Consider the following 20,360-nt stretch of genomic DNA (forward strand, 5'->3'; position numbering starts at 1 on the left):
TGTGTGTGTGTGTGTGTGTGTCTGTGTGTGTGTGTGTGTGTGTGTACTCCCTGGATGAGGAGATGTAATCTCATGTTTTGTCCACAGAAACCAACAGGAGAGATCAGAGTCAGAGATTCTCAGTGGTCAGTCTTCCCAGAGTCATCAAACAGACCTGGACTCTATATTCAGTGTATGTGGTCCTGTTATGAACATTTGTTTTTGTTTTCCTCAAGTAAAGTTGATCTGTCAATTATTCATTATTGTGTTAATGAGAAAGCATTTCTTCTCTTGCTTAACTTATTTTATTTATTTATTTCAGTTGCTTGAAGAGAAAATGATGACATTTGTGAAGAACGAGCTGAAGATGTTCAAGAGGATTCTTAGTCCAGAACTCCCAGAAGGCTTTGAGAGTCAGAAGCAGGATGAGGAAGTGGTGGATGCTGAAGATGAGAAGCAGGAGAGCAGTGCCAGAGAGGGAGCTCTGAAGATCACACTGCACGTCCTAAGGAAAATGAACCAGAAGGAGCTTGCTGACACACTGGAGAAATGTAAGACCTGTCTGCCTCATGTTGAATGCTGTTTTATAACATTTAAAAGCTGTAGCTAAAGTAAAGCTAAAGTAGCTGTGTAACTCAATGATATTGTAGCAGCCTTAACACAACACCTAGTGGCCTCAACAAGTAGCAGAAGGGATGTGTTGTGGTGATTAATTTAGAGAGAGAGAGACAGAGACAGAGAGACAACATTAATAATACCATCAATAACACCAATAATATTATAATCAGTCACACCAGTCTGTAATGCATTAAGAAAACATTGATACATTTATACAGTCACTTAAGAGAATAAATTATTATTTTAAAACTTTAACAGTCCTTCAATACTGTAGACATTAAAACAGACGTAATATTAATATCCTCTGTGTTATTTCTTCATTCAGATGAGCTTGCTGTGATTTGCCAACGTGAACTCAAATCTAATCTAAAGAAGAAGTTTCAATGTGTATTTGAGGGGATCGCTAAACAAGGAAACCCAACACTTCTCAATAAGATCTACACAGAGCTCTACATCACAGAGGGTGGAACAGGAGAGGTCAATAATGAACATGAGCTGAGACAGATTGAGACAACAACCAGGAAACAAGCAAGACCAGAGACTGCAATCAAATGTAACGACATCTTCAAACCCTTAACCGGACAAGACAAACGTATCAGAACTGTGCTGACAAAGGGAGTCGCTGGCATTGGAAAAACAGTCTCTGTGCAGAAGTTCATTCTGGACTGGGCTGAAGGAAAAGCAAATCAGGATGTCCAATTTGTATTTTCATTCCCTTTCCGGGAGCTGAACTTGATGAAAGGGGGAAAAAACACTTTGATTGAACTTCTCAATCACTTCTCAATGGAAACCAAACAATCAGGAATCTCCAACTACGACAAGTACAAAGTTCTGTTCATCTTTGATGGTCTGGATGAGTGCCGACTGCCCCTAGACTTCCAGAAGAACAAGATCTGTTGGGACGTCACAGAGTCAACCTCAGTGGATGTTCTGCTGACAAATCTCATCAAGGGAAATCTGCTTCCCTCTGCTCTCCTCTGGATAACTACCCGACCTGCAGCAGCCAATAAGATCCCTTCAGGGTGTGTTGACCAGGTGACAGAGGTACGAGGGTTCAATGACCCACAGAAGGAGGAGTACTTCAGGAAGAGATTCAGTGATGAGGACCTGGCCAGCAGAATCATCTCACACATAAAGACATCAAGGAGCCTCCACATCATGTGCCACATTCCAGTCTTCTGTTGGATTTCTGCAACAGTCCTCGAACACATGCTGAAACATAAGAGAGAAGAGATGCCCAAGACTCTGACTGAGATGTACACACACCTAGTGGTGTTTCATACCAAACAGAAGAATGAAAAGTATCTTGGGAAAGAAGAGACAGGTCCACACTGGAATAACGAGAGCATTCTGTCACTGGGAAAACTGGCTTTTCAACAGCTTGTGAAGGGCAATCTGATTTTCTATGAAGAAGACCTGAAAGAGGCTGGCATTGATGTCAATGAAGCCTCAGTGTACTCAGGATTGTGCACACAGGTCTTTAAAGAGGAATGTGTTCTGTACCAGGACAAGGTGTACTGCTTCGTTCATCTGAGCATTCAGGAGTTTCTGGCTGCTGTGTATGTGTTCCTCTCATTCATCAACAACAATGAGAATCTAATGGACAAACAGCAAACAAAAGACGAGTCTGAAGTTACTTTCTACAAGAGTGCTGTGGATAAAGCCTTACGAAGTGAGACAGGAAACCTGGACCTGTTCCTCCGCTTCCTTCTGGGCCTCTCACTGGAATCCAATCAGAAGCACTTACGAGGTCTACTGACAAAGACAAGAAGCAGCTCACTGAGCCATGATGAAACTGTCAAGTACATCAAGGAGAAGATCAGGGAGAATCCCTCTCCAGAGAGGAGCATCAATCTGTTCCACTGTCTGAATGAACTGAATGACCATTCTCTAGTGGAGGAGATCCAAAGCTACCTGAGCTCAGGAAGTCTCTCAAAACCCAACCTGTCACCTGCACAGTTGTCAGCTCTGGTCTTTGTGTTGCTGACTTCAGAAAAGGAGCTGGATGTGTTTGACCTGAAGAAATACTCCAGATCAGAGGAAGGTCTTCTGAGGCTGCTGCCAGTGGTCAAAGCCTCCAGAGCTGCTCTGTGAGTAAATAAAATTACATATAAGAAGTAATCATCAGGAAGAAATATTGTTTAGAGAAAAATATGTATTATGATGTGTATATAATATTGTATTGAATAACATATTGAATCAGATATTCAATCTAGTATTACAATATGACCATACAATTCTAAGAGATGGAAGATGAATCTATATGTTGTTTGAGAGAATAAACCAAATGCATCTACCGTTGTCCATCTACACTACTGGTGTTAAATTAACAGTGTGTTTGTGAAGTCATGATGATTTCGTTGCAGGCTGTCAGGCTGTGGAGTCACAGAGGAAGGCTGTGCTTCTCTGGTCTCAGCTCTGAAGTCAAACCCCTCACACCTGAGAGAGCTGGACCTGAGTAACAATGACCTGAAGGATTCAGGAGTGAAGCTGCTCTCTGCTGGACTGGAGAATCCACACTGCAGACTGGAGACTCTGAGGTCAGTATTCCTGTAGTTGGTCAACAAGTGATAACTGTTCACCAGATCCACATGTGTTTACCAGGCACACATAGTCCACACCATATGTGTTTGGACAGTGAAGCTTACAGTTTTAAATGTGGTGCTATGCTCCAGCATTTTGGATTTGAGATAGAATGTTTCATATTAGGTGACAGTACAGAATGTCACCTTTTATTTGAGGGTATTTTCATACATAGCTGTGTTACTGTTAAGAAAGGAAAGCACTTTATGTATTTAGTTCTCCCATTTGAAAAAGTTGTACATATTCGGGCAAATTCACTTATATTGTATTAAAGTTGTCATAAGTTTAGTATTTAGGCCCATGTTCCATGCCTGCAGTGATTACATCAAGCTTGTGATTCTACTAACTTGTTGAATTCATTTGCAGTTTGTCTTGGTTGTGTTTTGGTTTATGTTTTTCCGAATAGAAACTGAATGGTGAATAATGACCTGTCATTTTGGAGACACTTCACTTGTATTGTCAGTAAGAATAGAAGATGTTTCTGAACACTTCTACATTCATGTGGATGCTACCATGATTATGAATAATCAGGAATTAATCGTGAATAATGAGGAATGATCCTCTGTTATTGGTAATGGTGAGAGGTTAGCATGTTTTGTTGTATCCTCTGTTATTGGTAATGGTGAGAGGTTAGCATGTTTTGTTGTAGCCTCTGTTATTAGTAATGGTGAGAGGTTAGCATGTTTTCTTGTATCCTCTGTTATTGGTAATGGTGAGAGGTTAGTATGTTTTGTTGTAGCCTCTGTTATTGGTAATGGTGAGAGGTTAGCATGTTTTGTTGTAGCCTCTGTTATTGGTAATGGTGAGAGGTTAGCATGTTTTGTTGTATCCTCTGTTATTAGTAATGGTGAGAGGTTAGCATGTTTAGTTGTAGCCTCTGTTATTGGTAATGGTGAGTGGTTAGCATGTTTTGTTGTAGCCTCTGTTATTGGTATTGGTGAGAGGTTAGCATGTTCTGTTGTAGCCTCTGTTAATGGTAATGGTGAGAGGTTAGCATGTTTTGTTGTAGTCTCTGTTATTGGTAATGGTGAGAGGTTAGCATGTTTTGTTGTAGCCTCTGTTATTAGTAATGGTGAGAGGTTAGCATGTTTTGTTGTAGCCTCTGTTATTGGTAATGGTGAGAGGTTAGCATGTTCTTTTGTAACCTCTGTTATTGGTAATGGTGCGAGGTTAGCATGTTTTGTTGTAATCTCTGTTATTGGTAATGGTGAGAGGTTAGCATGTTTTGTTGTAGTCTCTGTTATTGGTAATGGTGAGAGGTTAGCATGTTTTGTTGTAGCCTCTGTTATTGGTAATGGTGAGAGGTTAGCATGTTCTGTTGTAACCTCTGTTATTGGTAATGGTGAAAGGTTAGCATATTTTGTTGTAACCTCTGTTATTGGTAATGGTGAGAGGTTAGCATGTTTTGTTGTATCCTCTGTTATTGGTAATGGTGAGAGGTTAGCATGTTCCGTTGTAGCCTCTGTTATTGGTAATGGTGAGAGGTTGGCATGTTTTGTTGTAGCCTCTGTTATTGGTAATGGTGAGAGGTTAGCATGTTTTGTTGTAGCCTCTGTTATTGGTAATGGTGTGAGGTTAGCATGTTTTGTTGTAGCCTCTGTTACTGGTAATGGTGAGAGGTTAGCATGTTTTGTTGTAGCCTCTGTTATTGGTAATGGTGAGAGGTTAGCATGTTCTGTTTAAACTCTGTTATTGGTAAAGGTGAGAGGTTAGCTTGTTTTGTTGTAGCCTCTGTTATTGGTAATGGTGAGAGGTTAGCATGTTTTGTTGTAGCCTCTGTTATTGGTAATGGTGAAGGGTTAGCATGTTTAGTTGTATCCTCTGTTATTGGTAATGGTGAGAGGTTAGCATGTTTTGTTGTAACCTATGTTATTGGTAATGGTGTGAGGTTAGCATGTTTTGTTGTAGCCTCTGTTACTGGTAATGGTGAGAGGTTAGCATGTTTTGTTGTAGCCTCTGTTTTTGGTAATGGTGAAAGGTTAGCATTTTTGTTGTAGCCTCTGTTATTGGTAATGGTGAGGTTAACATGTTTGTTGTAGTCTCTGTTATTGGTAATGGTGAGAGGTTAGCATGTTTTGTTGTAGTCTCTGTTATTGGTAATGGTGAGAGGTTAGCATGTTTTGTTGTAGCCTCTGTTATTAGTAATGGTGTGAGGTTAGCATGTTTTGTTGTAGCCTCTGTTACTGGTAATGGTGAGAGGTTAGCATGTTTTGTTGTAGCCTCTGTTTTTGGTAATGGTGAAAGGTTAGCATGTTTTGTTGTAGCCTCTGTTATTGGTAATGGTGAGGTTAACATGTTTGTTGTAGTCTCTGTTATTGGTAATGGTGAGAGGTTAGCATGTTTTGTTGTAGTCTCTGTTATTGGTAATGGTGAGAGGTTAGCATGTTTTGTTGTAATCTCTGTTATTGGTAATGGTGAGAGGTTAGCATGTTTTGTTGTAGCCTCTGTTATTGGTAATGGTGAGAGGTTAGCATGTTCTGTTGTAAACTCTGTTATTGGTAAAGGTGAGAGGTTAGCTTGTTTTGTTGTAGCCTCTGTTATTGGTAATGGTGAGAGGTTAGCATGTTTTTTTGTAGCCTCTGTTATTAGTAATGGTGAGAGGTTAGCATGTTTAGTTGTATCCTCTGTTATTGGTAATGGTGAGAGGTTAGCATGTTTTGTTGTAGCCTCTGTTATTGGTAATGGTGAGAGGTTAGCATGTTCTGTTTAAACTCTGTTATTGGTAAAGGTGAGAGGTTAGCTTGTTTTGTTGTAGCCTCTGTTATTGGTAATGGTGAGAGGTTAGCATGTTTTGTTGTAGCCTCTGTTATTGGTAATGGTGAAGGGTTAGCATGTTTAGTTGTATCCTCTGTTATTGGTAATGGTGAGAGGTTAGCATGTTTTGTTGTAACCTATGTTATTGGTAATGGTGTGAGGTTAGCATGTTTTGTTGTAGCCTCTGTTACTGGTAATGGTGAGAGGTTAGCATGTTTTGTTGTAGCCTCTGTTTTTGGTAATGGTGAAAGGTTAGCATTTTTGTTGTAGCCTCTGTTATTGGTAATGGTGAGGTTAACATGTTTGTTGTAGTCTCTGTTATTGGTAATGGTGAGAGGTTAGCATGTTTTGTTGTAGTCTCTGTTATTGGTAATGGTGAGAGGTTAGCATGTTTTGTTGTAGCCTCTGTTATTAGTAATGGTGTGAGGTTAGCATGTTTTGTTGTAGCCTCTGTTACTGGTAATGGTGAGAGGTTAGCATGTTTTGTTGTAGCCTCTGTTTTTGGTAATGGTGAAAGGTTAGCATGTTTTGTTGTAGCCTCTGTTATTGGTAATGGTGAGGTTAACATGTTTGTTGTAGTCTCTGTTATTGGTAATGGTGAGAGGTTAGCATGTTTTGTTGTAGTCTCTGTTATTGGTAATGGTGAGAGGTTAGCATGTTTTGTTGTAATCTCTGTTATTGGTAATGGTGAGAGGTTAGCATGTTTTGTTGTAGCCTCTGTTATTGGTAATGGTGAGAGGTTAGCATGTTCTGTTGTAAACTCTGTTATTGGTAAAGGTGAGAGGTTAGCTTGTTTTGTTGTAGCCTCTGTTATTGGTAATGGTGAGAGGTTAGCATGTTTTTTTGTAGCCTCTGTTATTAGTAATGGTGAGAGGTTAGCATGTTTAGTTGTATCCTCTGTTATTGGTAATGGTGAGAGGTTAGCATGTTTTGTTGTATCCTCTGTTATTGGTAATGGTCAAATTAAATCAAATTTATTTATATAGCCCTTCTTACATCAGCTGATATCTCAAAGTGTTGTACAGAAACCCAGCCTAAAACCCCAAACAGCAAGCAATGCAGGTGTAAAAGCACGGTGGCTAGGAAAACTCACTAGAAAGGCCAATACCTAGGAAGAAACCTAGAGAGGAACCAGGCTATGAGGGGTGGCCAGTCCTCTTCTGGCGGTGCCGGGTGGAGATTATAACAACACATGGCCAAGATGTTCAAATGTTCATAAATGACCAGCATGGTCAAATAATAATAATCATAGTAGTTGTCGAGGGAGCAACAAGTCAGTAACACAAGAGTAAGTGTCAGTTGGCTTTTTCATAGCCGATCTTTGAGACTATCTCTACCGCTCCTGCTGTCTCTAGAGAGTTGAAAAAAGCAGGTCTGGGACAGGTAGCACGTCCGGTGAACAGGTCAGGGTTCCAGCAGGTCTGGGACAGCAGGTCTGGCACAGGTAGCACGTCCGGTGAACAGGTCAGGGTTCCAGCAGGTCTGGGACAGCAGGTCTGGCACAGGTAGCACGTCCGGTGAACAGGTCAGGGTTCCATAGCTGCAGGCAGAACAGTTGGAACTGGAGCAGCAGCACGGCCAAGTGAACTGGGGACAGCAAGGAGTCATCAAGCCAGGTAGTCCTGAGGCATGGTCCTAGGGCTCAGGTCCTCCAAGAGAGAGAGAGAAAGAAAGAAAGAGAGAAAGAGAGCATTAGAGAGCATATTTAAATTCACACAAGACAAGAGAAATACCCCAGATATGACAGACTGACCCTGGCCCCCCGACACATAAACTACTGCAGCATAAATACTGGAGGCTGAGACAGGAGGGGTCAGGAGACACTGTGGCCCCATCCGATGAAACCCCCGGACAGGGCCAAACAGGTAGGATATAACCCCACTCACTTTGCCAAAGCACAGCCCCCACACCACTGGAGGGATATCTCCAACCACCAACATACCATCCCGGGACAAGGACGAGTATAGCCCACAAAGATCTCCGCCACGGCACAACCCAAGGGGGGGTGCCAACCCAGACAGGAAGACCACGTCAGTGACTCAACCCACTCAAGTGACGCACCCCTCCCAGGGACGGCATGGAAGAACACCAGTAAGCCAGTGACACAGCCCCTGTAATAGGGGTAGAGGCAGAGAATCCCAGTGGAGAGAGGGGAAACCGGCCTGGCAGAGACAGCAAGGGCGGTTCGTTGCTCCAGCCTTTCCGTTCACCTTCACACCCCTGTGAAGAGGTTAGGATGTTTTAGGATGTTTTGAGAGGTTAGGATGTTTTGTTGTATCCTCTGTTATTGGTAATGGTGAGAGGTTAGCATATTTTGTTGTAGCCTCTGTTATTGGTAATGGTGAGAGGTTAGCATGTTTTGTTGTAGCCTCTGTTATTGGTAATGGTGAGAGGTTAGCATGTTTTGTTGTAGCCTCTGTTATTATTAATGGTGAGAGGTTAGCATGTTTTGTTGTTACCTCTGTTATTGGTAATGGTGAGAGGTTAGCATGTTTTGTTGTAGCCTCTGTTATTGGTAATGGTGAGAGGTTAGTATGTTTTGTTGTAGCCTCTGTTATTGGTAATGGTGAGAGGTTAGCATGTTTTGTTGTAGCCTCTGTTATTGGTAATGGTGAGAGGTTAGCATGTTTTGTTGTAGTCTCTGTTATTGGTAATGGTGAGAGGTTAGCATGTTTTGTTGTAGCCTCTGTTATTGGTAATGGTGAGAGGTTAGCATGTTTTGTTGTAGCCTCTGTTATTGGTAATGGTGAGAGATTAGCATGTTTTTTTTTGTGGCCTCTGTTATTGGTAATGGTGAGAGGTTAGCATGTTTTGTTGTAGCCTCTGTAACTTTCCTGCTCATTACTATTCATGATTCATTCATGATTTTTCTTAATCATGGCATCATCAGGATTCATTTAGTAGTGTTTAGAAACATGTTATGTACTCACTTAGACAGAATATTAATCCAGTCAACATCCACCATTTTATTATTGGGCAAAACACAACCAAAACAAACTGCAAATGCAACCAACTAGTTTACAACCAAATACTAATCTTTTGACTACTTTAATACAATATAAATGAATTGGTCAGAATACTTATGACTTCTTCAAATAGGGGGACTAGATACATAAAGTGCTTTCATTTCTAAACGGTGAAACAGATATGTATGAAAATATCCTCAAATAAAAGGTGACATTATATACTGTCACCTCATATGAAACATTTGATCTGAAATCCAAAATGTTGGAGTTTAGAGCCACATTTAAAATGTTATCTTCACTATTGTGTGGACTGTATACTCAATACAATCTAAATCTGATACCTCACTGTCTGTCTTTTGACTGATACTGCTTTTAAACTGGTGTCGTGTCTTTGGCTATGCCGGATTAAGTGATATGACATGCTAACCTATAAAATCCTTTCTCTGTAATTAATATTACCTGATTAATCTAATCATGTAAATGTAATTAACTACAAAGTCGGGGCACCACGGAAGAACGTTTATAGAGCCGTTATCTTCCGAATAAACTCTTAAAATACTTAGTAATCTTTTACATCGATTGCAGTCAATATTAACCCTTATCTTATTTTCAGTCTCAAAATGAAAGTTCTAAATTCTTGGTTATCTTCACAAACCCTGGCTAACAAGTTGAATCAGCAATACAAAATTGGGTTTAATTATTTATTGACTAAATACCTAAACTAATCACACAGAATTACAAATACACAGAATACAAATGATGTCATACAGAAAACATCCCTGGTGGACGGAACCTGTATGAAAGCTAGTTACACAATGGAAAGGGGGTTGGGCTTGAATGAAAGAGCGGGTAGACTTAGGAACAAAGAAACAGCAGCTATGCTATCGTAAATACATTATATGCATTCTAAATTACCGCCCATTTGGAAAAGGAAAATGCAATAAATATTTACTCTGAGCTGCGCTTCGGTAGGTTGGTCGTAGATGCTGGCCGGGTTGGCCAACAGATCTTCCTGTCCTCGGAAGAATGTCTCTGGTGGTAAATTGGATACGTGGTGGTATCTTCGTCTGTTCGTTGTTAGACTGGATCCGTCGTCCGTCCTTTCCTAGCCCACGTCTACAGCGGCCGCTGCTAACTCAACGGCTAGGAAGTATCACTTCTGTAGTGATTAAGCTCAAAGTTCATACCATTCGCCACCAAAGCTCACGCCGAGGTTGGCTTAGTTCTGTACTTGACGTGTGTCCTTCTAACGTAGAGGCTGCAGACCTCACGTACTGGAACATGTGGTTATCTTTTCGGCAAAGGCTTATATAGTGGAGAGGGGGAAGGATGTGTTTCATCGTTTATAACCCCTGTCTCTTCACAGGGGTGGGCCACTGATCAAGCAGGGCACTTTCCTTATGAAAACCCAATTCTCTCATTTGGAAGCTAAAATTACATTTAATCTCCTAACAAACAACTTCAACATCAAACATTTCAATTGCATAACAATTCCATGTGACTCTGATAACTAGAGGGTGTATACTTTCCCAGGTACAGTTTATCTCGTCCTGTCATCAGTCATAATGTCTCAGATGACAACCGAACTAACATCCCTACTCATTACGTTCCAAAGCATATTTCCAACTGGTTTTATTACCAAAATATGGTTCCTTTCCCCATTTGTTTGATGTTCCCAGACTCTCTATATTTAACAGGACAGCAGTCCTTCAGGACAGCAGTCCTTCAGTAGGGTCAGAAAGAGAGGGGAAGGGAGAAAGGTATTTATGGAGGGGTCATAAACCTTACCCACAGGCCAACGTCATGACACTGGTCTGGTCAGTCTACTCAAATATTTGTACTGTACATTGTTCTATCTGCAGGCAATACTTTGATCATTTGAAAATTGGCATGAATGATCAGTTTCCGAAGGAAATTGCAGAACGGCGTAAAGTTCTGTATCCAATTTTCAAAGAAAATAGATTAAAAGGGAAACGAGTAGCTCTCGTCATTGATAAACTATATATTGATAACCAGTTATTTAAACAATTACAAAGTTCTCATAGACGAGGAAAATAATGAAACACAATTCTAGCCCGGTTATGGATTGTAACAATACAATAAAATAAAAAATAGCTTTTGTATATATCTTCACATATAACTAACTGGAACACACAAGCACTAATTCAACATGGTGAAGATAAAAACTAAGTAAACAGAAGGTGCAGTATGTGTGGATGGTGTGGTGTGTGTTTATCTTTTTATTTTATTTGTTATGTTTGGGAAAGTTGAGTGAGTGAGTAATGAGATGGTTGCATATCCCAGAACCAATGTATTGCTGAGAGCCGGGGTATGAGAGCGTTTTAAATGTGGTTCAGATGATGGATATACTTTTATAATGAATTATACTTCTTATTTATTTATTGTCCTATCATGGTGGAACAGTTTTAAAATAAATTATACGTTTAATTTATTTATTGTTCTATCATGGGGAACTACATTTTTAAAATAAATTATATCTAATTATTTATTTATTATCCTAATGTAATGGTACAGTCCACAACCCTATACCCTAGACACCCACCTGAATGACCCAGATACTAAGGAGAAGTCCCTAACTGTTTTATGTGCCTGCTGTAAGCGGTCTCTATGCAGCCAAAATGCGGTCAGAGACCAAGAGCAGCACTGCCTCCTTAAGATTCTGAGCCTGCTTAGCAGGGTTGGTCCTGTAGTGGTTCTGAGCCTGCTTGGCAGGGTTGGTCCTGTAGTGGTTCTGAGCCTGCTTGGCAGGGGTTGGTCCTGTAGTGGTTCTGAGCCTGCTTGGCAGGGTTGGTCCTGTAGTGGTTCTGAGCCTGCTTGGCAGGGTTGGTCCTGTAGTGGTTCTGAGCCTGCTTGGCAGGGTTGGTCCTGCAAAGCCAAAGCCCCCTAAAGGGAGAGCATACTGCACAAGAAATTCTCTAAGCTGCTAATGAGAACCTTGACGACCTTGTACCTAGCCGGTGGGGATTCCGGTGGGGTGCCCCCCCCCACCCACCCAGGCAGTGGCAGTGCTGGCAACACTAGCTGCAGTAACCCATGGGAAGGGGGTCACACTCGGACATTCAGAGAGGGGGTATATTATTGTGACCCTGGTGGCACAAAATCAAAAGTCTGACTGCATGGAGATGCTTGGGAATATGGTCAATACGGGTGACCGTATTGTGGGTGTTTCAGGGAAAAGGTGTACATTTCACCTCCATCATCTAGGATGTGACAATGGTTAATAAAATCTCTCAATTTCTGCCCATTTTTGCGCAGTCTTGCAGGCCTTCTGATGCAGCTGCAACTGTACGTGCATTTGTAAATCAAGACCTTTCTTGAGTTGGGCTCTGGGATGGTGCAACTGTTGAGAATGTGAGCTTATGGTTGTGTGGGGGGAAAGGGTTGAGTGTGTGTGGGTGTATGTGTGTATCCCACAACTGTTGCGAAGGAGTTAAATATGTTAGGGACAATAGAGGATGATCCACAGCTATATATAATACAAATCGAGGTGAGGGCGATGGAAATGCATTTAGCAATTGATTTACTTCAATTCGGTAAATGGTACTGTGTGCTCTTTTGGAAGGATGGATCCCAGTCTGTTCAGGGCTATGGGATACGGGGGATCGGGGGTGGTCTGCCGGGCATTGGGATGACAACCCAACTAGGGATGAGGAAGGCTTTTAGCAGGTGGAATAGTGGGGACCAATTGGAGGTTTACTTAGTAGCAATGCAAATATCATGGTACAGCTATATAGACACTCAATCATCATGTTACTTTTTAATGGTACGTTTACAAACATATATTTTCATAAATAAAATTTAAAGTTGTCTCATTATTGTAAGTGGTTAAGGGAATCATGAATGTCATGGATATATTGGAATTAGTGGATATATGGAGATTTAAATACCCTGACCTAGTGAGATATACATGGTGGAGGCTTAATCAAGCTAGTCGTCTTGCTTACTTTGTTATGCCATTCTCTCTGTCACCAAAAGTTAACCTGTTGGGGATAGGGGGCAGTATTTGCACGGGCCGGATAAAAAACGTACCCAATTTAATCTGATTATTACTCCTGCCCAGAAACTAGAATATGAATATAATTATTAGCTTTGGATAGAAAACACTCCAAAGTTTCTAAAACTGTTTGAATGGTGTCTGTGAGTATAACAGAACTCATTTGGCAGGCCAAAACCTGAGAAGATTCCAAACAAGAAGCGCTCTCTCTGACCATTTCATGGCCTTCTCTGTCATCTCTAACAAAAACAGGGGATCTCTGGCATGACGTGACATTTTCTAACGCTCCCATAGGCTCTCAGAAGGCACGGGCTGAGTCCATGTTTACTTTCTTTCGTTTTGAACGTATACAGGTTATTCCCGGTCGGAATATTATCGCTTTTTTACTAGATAAATTGCATAAAAATTGATTTTAAACAGCGGTTGACATGCTTCGAAGTACGGTAATGGAATATTTTTTAAAAAATTGTCACGAAATGCGCCATGCTCGTAACCCTTATTTACCATTTCGGATAGTGTCGTGAACGCACGAACAAAACGCCGCTGTTTGGATATAACGATGGATTATTTGGGACCAAACCAACATTTGTTATTGAAGTAGAAGTCCTGGGAGTGCATTCTGACGAAGAACAGCAAAGGTAATAACATTTTTCTTATAGTAAATCTGATTTTGGTGAAGGCTAAACTTGCTGGGTGTCTAAATAGCTAGCCCGTGATGGCTGGGCTATGTACTTAGAATATTGCAAAATGTGCTTTCCCCAAAAAGCTATTTTAAAATCGGACATATCGAGTGCATAGAGGAGTTCTGTATCTATAATTCTTAAAATAATTGTTATGCTTTTTGTGAACGTTTATCGTGAGTAATTTAGTAAATTGTTAGTAAATTCATCGGAAGTTTGCGGGGGGTATGCTAGTTCTGAATGTCACATGCAAATGTAAAAAGCTGGTTTTTGATATAAATATGAACTTGATTGAACAAAACATGCATGTATTGTATAACATAATGTCATAGGGTTGTCATCTGATGAAGATCATCAAATGTTAGTGCTGCATTTAGCTGTGGTTTGGGTTTATGTGACATTATATGCTAGCTTGAAAAATGGGTGTCTGATTATTTCTGGCAGGGTACTCTGCTGACATAATCTAATGTTTTGCTTTCGCTGTAAAGCCTTTTTGAAATCGGACAGTGTGGTTAGATTAACGAGAGTCTTGTCTTTAAAATGGTGTAAAATAGTCATATGTTTGAGAAATTGAAGTAATAGCGTCCCACCTAGCCCAGAGAGGTTAAAAAAAGTGTTGATAGGGGACAGAATGCGGTCTGATCATCACATGATTGGCATATATATTACTCTTACAGAATTTCCACGTGGGTGAGGATATTGGAAATTTAATCAAAGCCTACTAGATAATAAATTGTTTAGAACCAGGACAGAAGAATTTATAAAGGACTTTTTCAGACATAACATAGGTACAGCAGATACCCTTATTGTATGGGACACTTAAGTGTGCCTTTAGAAGCCATGCAATTCAGTACTCATCTATAAAACAAAAGCAATTTAGATCGAAAGAGTCCATATTAACAAAATAATTTGAAGGACTAACAGTACAGTTAGATAGCAATAAAAATGGTACCGTAGAGGCACAGAATAAGTTAGAGGAAAAACAAAAAGAAATTGAGGAACTTATTCAAGATATTATAAAAATAAAGTGACCTGGAGGTCTGATATCATTATTACTGAAACAGGACCCAAGTGGTGTATATATAAAGATCCAGTCCATTAAAAAAAATTGGAGACCTCTTACACTTCAGTGTTGTGATGCAAAATCCTAGCAAAATGCTTGGCGCATAGAATGAAAAAAGTATTGTCAGATATTATTCATCTTAATCAGACAGGTTTTTTACATGGATGATACATTGGAGATAATATAAGACAAGTACTGGAAACAATAGAATACTATGACATATCGGGGACACCAGGCCTGGTTTTCATAGCTGATTTTGAAAAGGCGTTTGATAAAGTACGACTGGAGTTTATATATAAATGCCTAGAATATTTCAATTTTGGGGAATCTCTTATAAAATGGGTTAAAGTTATGTATAGTAACCCAGGGTGTAAAATAGTAAATAATGGTTACATCTCAGAAAGTTTTAAACTATCTAGAGGAGTAAAACAAGGTTGTCCACTTTTGGCATATCTATTTATTATTGCCATCGAAATGTTAGCGATTAGATCAAACAATAATATTAAGAGATTAGAAATCCGTGGCTTAAAAAGTAAGGTGTCATTGTACGCCGATGATTCATGTTTTCTTTTAAAACCACAATTGGAGTCTCTGCACGGCCTCATAGAGGATCTAGATACTTTTGCTATCCTCTCTGGATTAAAACCAAATTATGATAAGTGTAAGTCTATAAATCTATATTATCTATATATGTCTATATTATGTATTGGATCACTAAAAAAATGCTAATTTTACATTACCATGTAGTTTACCAATTAAATGGTCTGACGGAGATGTGGACATACTCGGTATACAAATCCCAAAAGAATGAAATGATCTCACTCCAATACATTTTTATAGAAAGTTAGCAAAAATAGATAAGATCTTGCTACCATGGAAAGGAAAATACTTGTCTATTAGTGGAAAAATCACCCTGATTAACTCTTTAGTCATATCACAGTTTAGCTATTTGCTTATGGTTTTGCCTACACCTAGTGACCTGCTTTTTAAATTATATGAACAAAGAATATTCAATTTTAGTTGGAATGGCAAACCAGACAAAATTTAAAAGGGCCTATTTATATAACGAATATGAATTCGGAGGGCAGAAATTATTAAAGCATTAGACCTTTCACTAAAGGCATCAGTCATACCAAAGTTATACTTAAATCCAAACTGGTTTTCTAGTAAATTGGTAGGAATGTCTTATCCTATGTTCAAGAAGGGCCTTTTTCCCTTCATTCAGATTACACCTGCCCACTTTCGGTTGTTTGAAAAGGAAATAATCTCCAAAATATCTTAATTTTTTAAACAAGCCTTAGAAAGTTGGTTGCAATTTCAGTTTAATCCACCTGAAAAGACAGAACAAATAATACAACAAATATTGTGGTTAAATTCAAATATAGTAATTGATAAAAAAAACTATTTTTTTTATCAATTACTATTATTATTATTTTTATTACTATTATTAATTATCAATTACAGGTCCAGGAATGGCTGAAGAATTGCAACATTTGCCTAGAACTAACGCTGCAGATAGCAATACTGGGTGATTTGAAAAGCCATAGTCAATCAATCAATAATATAATAATTATTTTAGCAAAAATGTTTATTTTTAATTTACAATCTGTAGAAGCTATGAGAATAGAAAGGTTCAATTGTTTGGTGAAGCGTCACAGCACAGCTGAAAAATATATGGCAAATAGAAATCCGAAATGGATGATGTTGAGAGATAGATGGGAGGGGTTGAATGGAGCTGAAGGGTGGGACTAATAACAAGATAACCAATGTAAAACATACGGGGGTCTGTAAAATGTATATAGGTTCAGAACTTTTGTGAAATAGCACAGTGTTAAAGGAATTTTAAATCTTGATGATAATAATCCATAATCAATTCGCCTTGACTAATGCCCAAGGTTTGTAAGACAATGGGTTAAATAATTAGGCAAGGACTCAGCTTTCTGCAAAAGTTTCTGTAGCTTTATTCATGAGAACGTTCTGAGGTCAGGATAACAAAACAGTCATTTTATAGTTCTTGCTTACTTACACACATGCATTTACACACAAACTGTTGGTGACCTGCATCCCCCATTGACTTCCCACACTGTTTATCACATTCTAGCTCAGCCTGTTCCTTTCCTTCAAGGTTAGGAACCCTTTTAAGTTTTACTCCCTTTACCATCTGTCCCCTGCTCTCTATACTAATTGCACACACACATTTCTTTCCCTCTCCAGTGGTTCCTGGACTTTCTGGAACTAATCAGACCAATCGATGACTACATTGATCATTACATTGATTATTCATTAACCATGCTGTATGACTAATAATTCATCATGGTTTATTGATTCATTTACCTTTATTAGATAATTCTGTTATCACACAGTTACAAATAGAAATCAAACTGGATGGACATCAGAAATAGAGGAAGGACTAAAAACAAACAAAAAAATAACTATTGTTAAATAGACTGTCTGTAAAATGTGTATAAGTGTCACGTCCTGACCTTAGTAAGCTATTATTTTCTATGGTAGAGTAGGTCAGGGCGTGACAGGGGGGTTTTCTAGTTTCGTTTTTCTATGTTGCTGGTCCTCGTTGTCTCTAATTGGAGATCGTACTTAAGTAGTTTTTTTTTCCCACCTGGGTTTGTGGGAGACTGTTTCTGAGTTAGTGTATGTTTCAGCTCGGCGGCACTGTTTGTTGTTTTTGTTCTCTAGTGTATTTATGTATTGCATAGTTTCACAGTGAAAATAAAATGTGGAACGACACACACGCTGCACTTTGGTCCGCTCCTCTCTACGACAACCGTGACAATAAGATGAATAATTTGAAGGTAAAAGCCGAAGTGTTTTAGTTTACTCCAATTGGGGGATCGGTGGTAGGGTTTGCGGGGAATAATAATAAAGGTATATTCTTTAAAAAAGTATGTATGTCTATATAGGTGTATGTATGCATGTGTGTATGGATATATATATTTACCCCAAAAATATATGGGTGAATGGAAATGATGCAGACAATTACATTGATAGAAGCAATATTCTTTCCGCAATATTAAGCTGATCCACCCCTAAAATGTTTATTTTTTTTTATTTAAAAAAATACTTTGATCAATTCTCATTTTTAACGATGATACATTAATTTAGGAATAGATATGGAAGGTTTCAGGACACTGATGTATCTGAATATGTTGAAAAAATATACTGCCACTATTTTCACCACCAAAGAATAGCAGTGTGATTTTAATATGATTTGACTCTTTGCAGGCTGTCAGGCTGTCTAGTCACAGAGGAAGGCTGTGCTTCTCTGGTCTCAGCTCTGAGGTCAAACCCCTCACACCTGAGAGAGCTGGACCTGAGCTACAATCACCCAGGAGACTCAGGAGTCAGACTGCTCTCTGCTGGACTGGAGGATCCACACTGCAGACTGGAGAAACTCAAGTATGTAGAGGGTTTATGTCAATGTTCATATCAGACATGTTTGACTTATCAGGCTAGGTAATACAAACATTCTGACCACCACTTGGACAAAGTTATATGGTGTGTGTGTGTCCAGTGTGTGTGTGTCCAGTGTGTGTGTGTCCAGTGTGTGTGTGTCCAGTGTGTGTGTGTCCAGTGTGTGTGTGTGAGTTCAGGTGTATCCCTCAATGACTGTCTGTTCTTCTGCTTACCGCTACAGTGTGGAACATGGTGGAGAGAACAGATTGAAACCTGGACTTAGAAAATGTGAGTGTTGACTGCTGTGAAGAATATGACTAAGAATAAGTCTTAATTCAAGTTAAGTCAAAGACCACCATCATTACTGACATGGTCATATTAAATATCATCTGTAGTTCTACAGAAGCAGAAATCAGGGACACCAAAGTTTACAAGGAGTTGCTTTGACAGTGTGTGTGTGTGTGTGTGTGTGTGTGTGTGTGTGTGTGTGTGTGTGTGTGTGTGTGTGTGTGTGTGTGTGTGTGTGTGTGTGTGTGTGTGTGTGTGTGTGTGTGTAATTCATGTGAATAAGTGTGTTTTATATTACCATACAGTATAACATGTGATCATTCAACAAGTCTCAAGTTACCTTAACTTCTCCTTTTGATACCTAGAAACATCTACATTAAATGAATTAGTGAAAAGTGAGTTAACATTCTAATGTGAATGATGATGATTTCTAATATTGTGTCTGGTTTCATCCATCAGATGTCTGTGATCTCACACTGGACCCAAACACAGTAAACAGACTCCTCTCTCTGTCTGAGGAGAACAGAAAGGTGACATGTAGGACAAAGGAGCAGCCATATCCTGATCACCCAGAGAGATTTGAGGACCTTAAACAGGTGCTGTGTAGAGAGGGTCTGACTGGGCGCTGTTACTGGGAGGTAGAGTGGAGTGGGAGAGGGGCTGTTATAGGAGTGACATATAAAGGAATCAACATGAGAGGAGGGGTTAAGGACTGTTGGCTTGGATACAATGACAAGTCCTGGAGTCTGTTCTGCTCTGACAACAGTTACAGAGCCTGTCACAATAATCATCTCACTACCATAGACGTCCCCTCCTCCAGCTCCCACAGAGTAGGAGTGTATCTGGACTGGCCAGCCGGCACTCTGTCCTTCTATAGAGCCTCCTCTGACACACTGACCCACCTGATCACATTCACCTCCACATTCACTGAACCCCTCTATCCAGGATTTTGGGTTTGGGATGATGACTCCTCAGTGTCAATAATAACATGACACACACACAAACACTCACACACTGAAACACTCACACACACTGGACACACACACACACACTGGACACACGCAAACACACACTGGACACACGCAAACACACACTGGACACACGCAAACACACACTGGACACACGCAAACACACACTGGGCACACGCAAACACACACTGGACACACGCAAACACACACTGGACACACGCAAACGCACACTGGACACACGCAAACGCACACTGGACACGCGAATAAACACTGACGCGCATAAACACTGACACACACATACGCGCATAAACACTGACACACACACACAAACACTGACACACACACACATACTGGACACACACACATACTGGACACACACACACTCTGGACACACACAAACTCTGGACACACACAAACTCTGGACACACACACACAAACACCTGACACACACACACAAACACTTGACACACACACACAAACACTTGACACACACACAAACACTTGACACACACACTGACACACACACACACTGACACACATAAACACTGACACACATAAACACTGACACACATAAACACTGACACACACACACACTGACACACATAAACACTGACACACACACACTGGACACTCACACATGACAGGCTTGTAATATTTTCTGTTCTTTTACCACTTTGCATTTTTTATGATATATTTTACTGTTTGTGTTTGTACCACAGGAGGTTGGTGGGACCTTATTTAGGGAGGACAGGCTTGTAATGGCTGGAGTGGAATAAGTGGAATGGTATCAAACACGTGGTTTCCATGTGTTCCATTTCATTCACTCTGTTCCAGACATTATTATGAGCCGTCCTCTCCTCAGCAGCCTCCTCTGGTATGTACTGTCCTGTATGTGAGAGAGATCCAACAAGGAATTACAATGCATGTATTACTTTTAATACCTGCAAATGGCAAATAAACTACTGGAACTCCTTATGAATGTCTGCAGCCGACAAGAGGTGAAAATATTACAGGAATATTCTGCAAAATGTTGAT

At 39.9% G+C, this 20,360-nt stretch overlaps 1 protein-coding gene across 1 annotated transcript; it reads left to right on the forward strand.

Moving 5' to 3' along the window:
• Nucleotides 1-2,985: 2,985 nt before the first annotated feature.
• Nucleotides 2,986-19,677, forward strand: LOC106603827 (stonustoxin subunit beta-like; the record flags this gene model as incomplete). Its single annotated transcript, XM_045713116.1, has 4 exons — nucleotides 2,986-3,137; nucleotides 17,899-18,072; nucleotides 18,311-18,357; nucleotides 18,817-19,677. Coding segments are annotated over 4 exons (906 nt in total), but the record flags the coding sequence as incomplete, so codon positions are not given.
• Between the last annotated feature and the right edge of the window lie 683 nt (nucleotides 19,678-20,360).

Source organism: Salmo salar, unplaced genomic scaffold (genome assembly GCF_905237065.1).
Source record: "Salmo salar unplaced genomic scaffold, Ssal_v3.1, whole genome shotgun sequence".
Classification (NCBI taxonomy): Eukaryota; Metazoa; Chordata; class Actinopteri; order Salmoniformes; family Salmonidae; genus Salmo; species Salmo salar.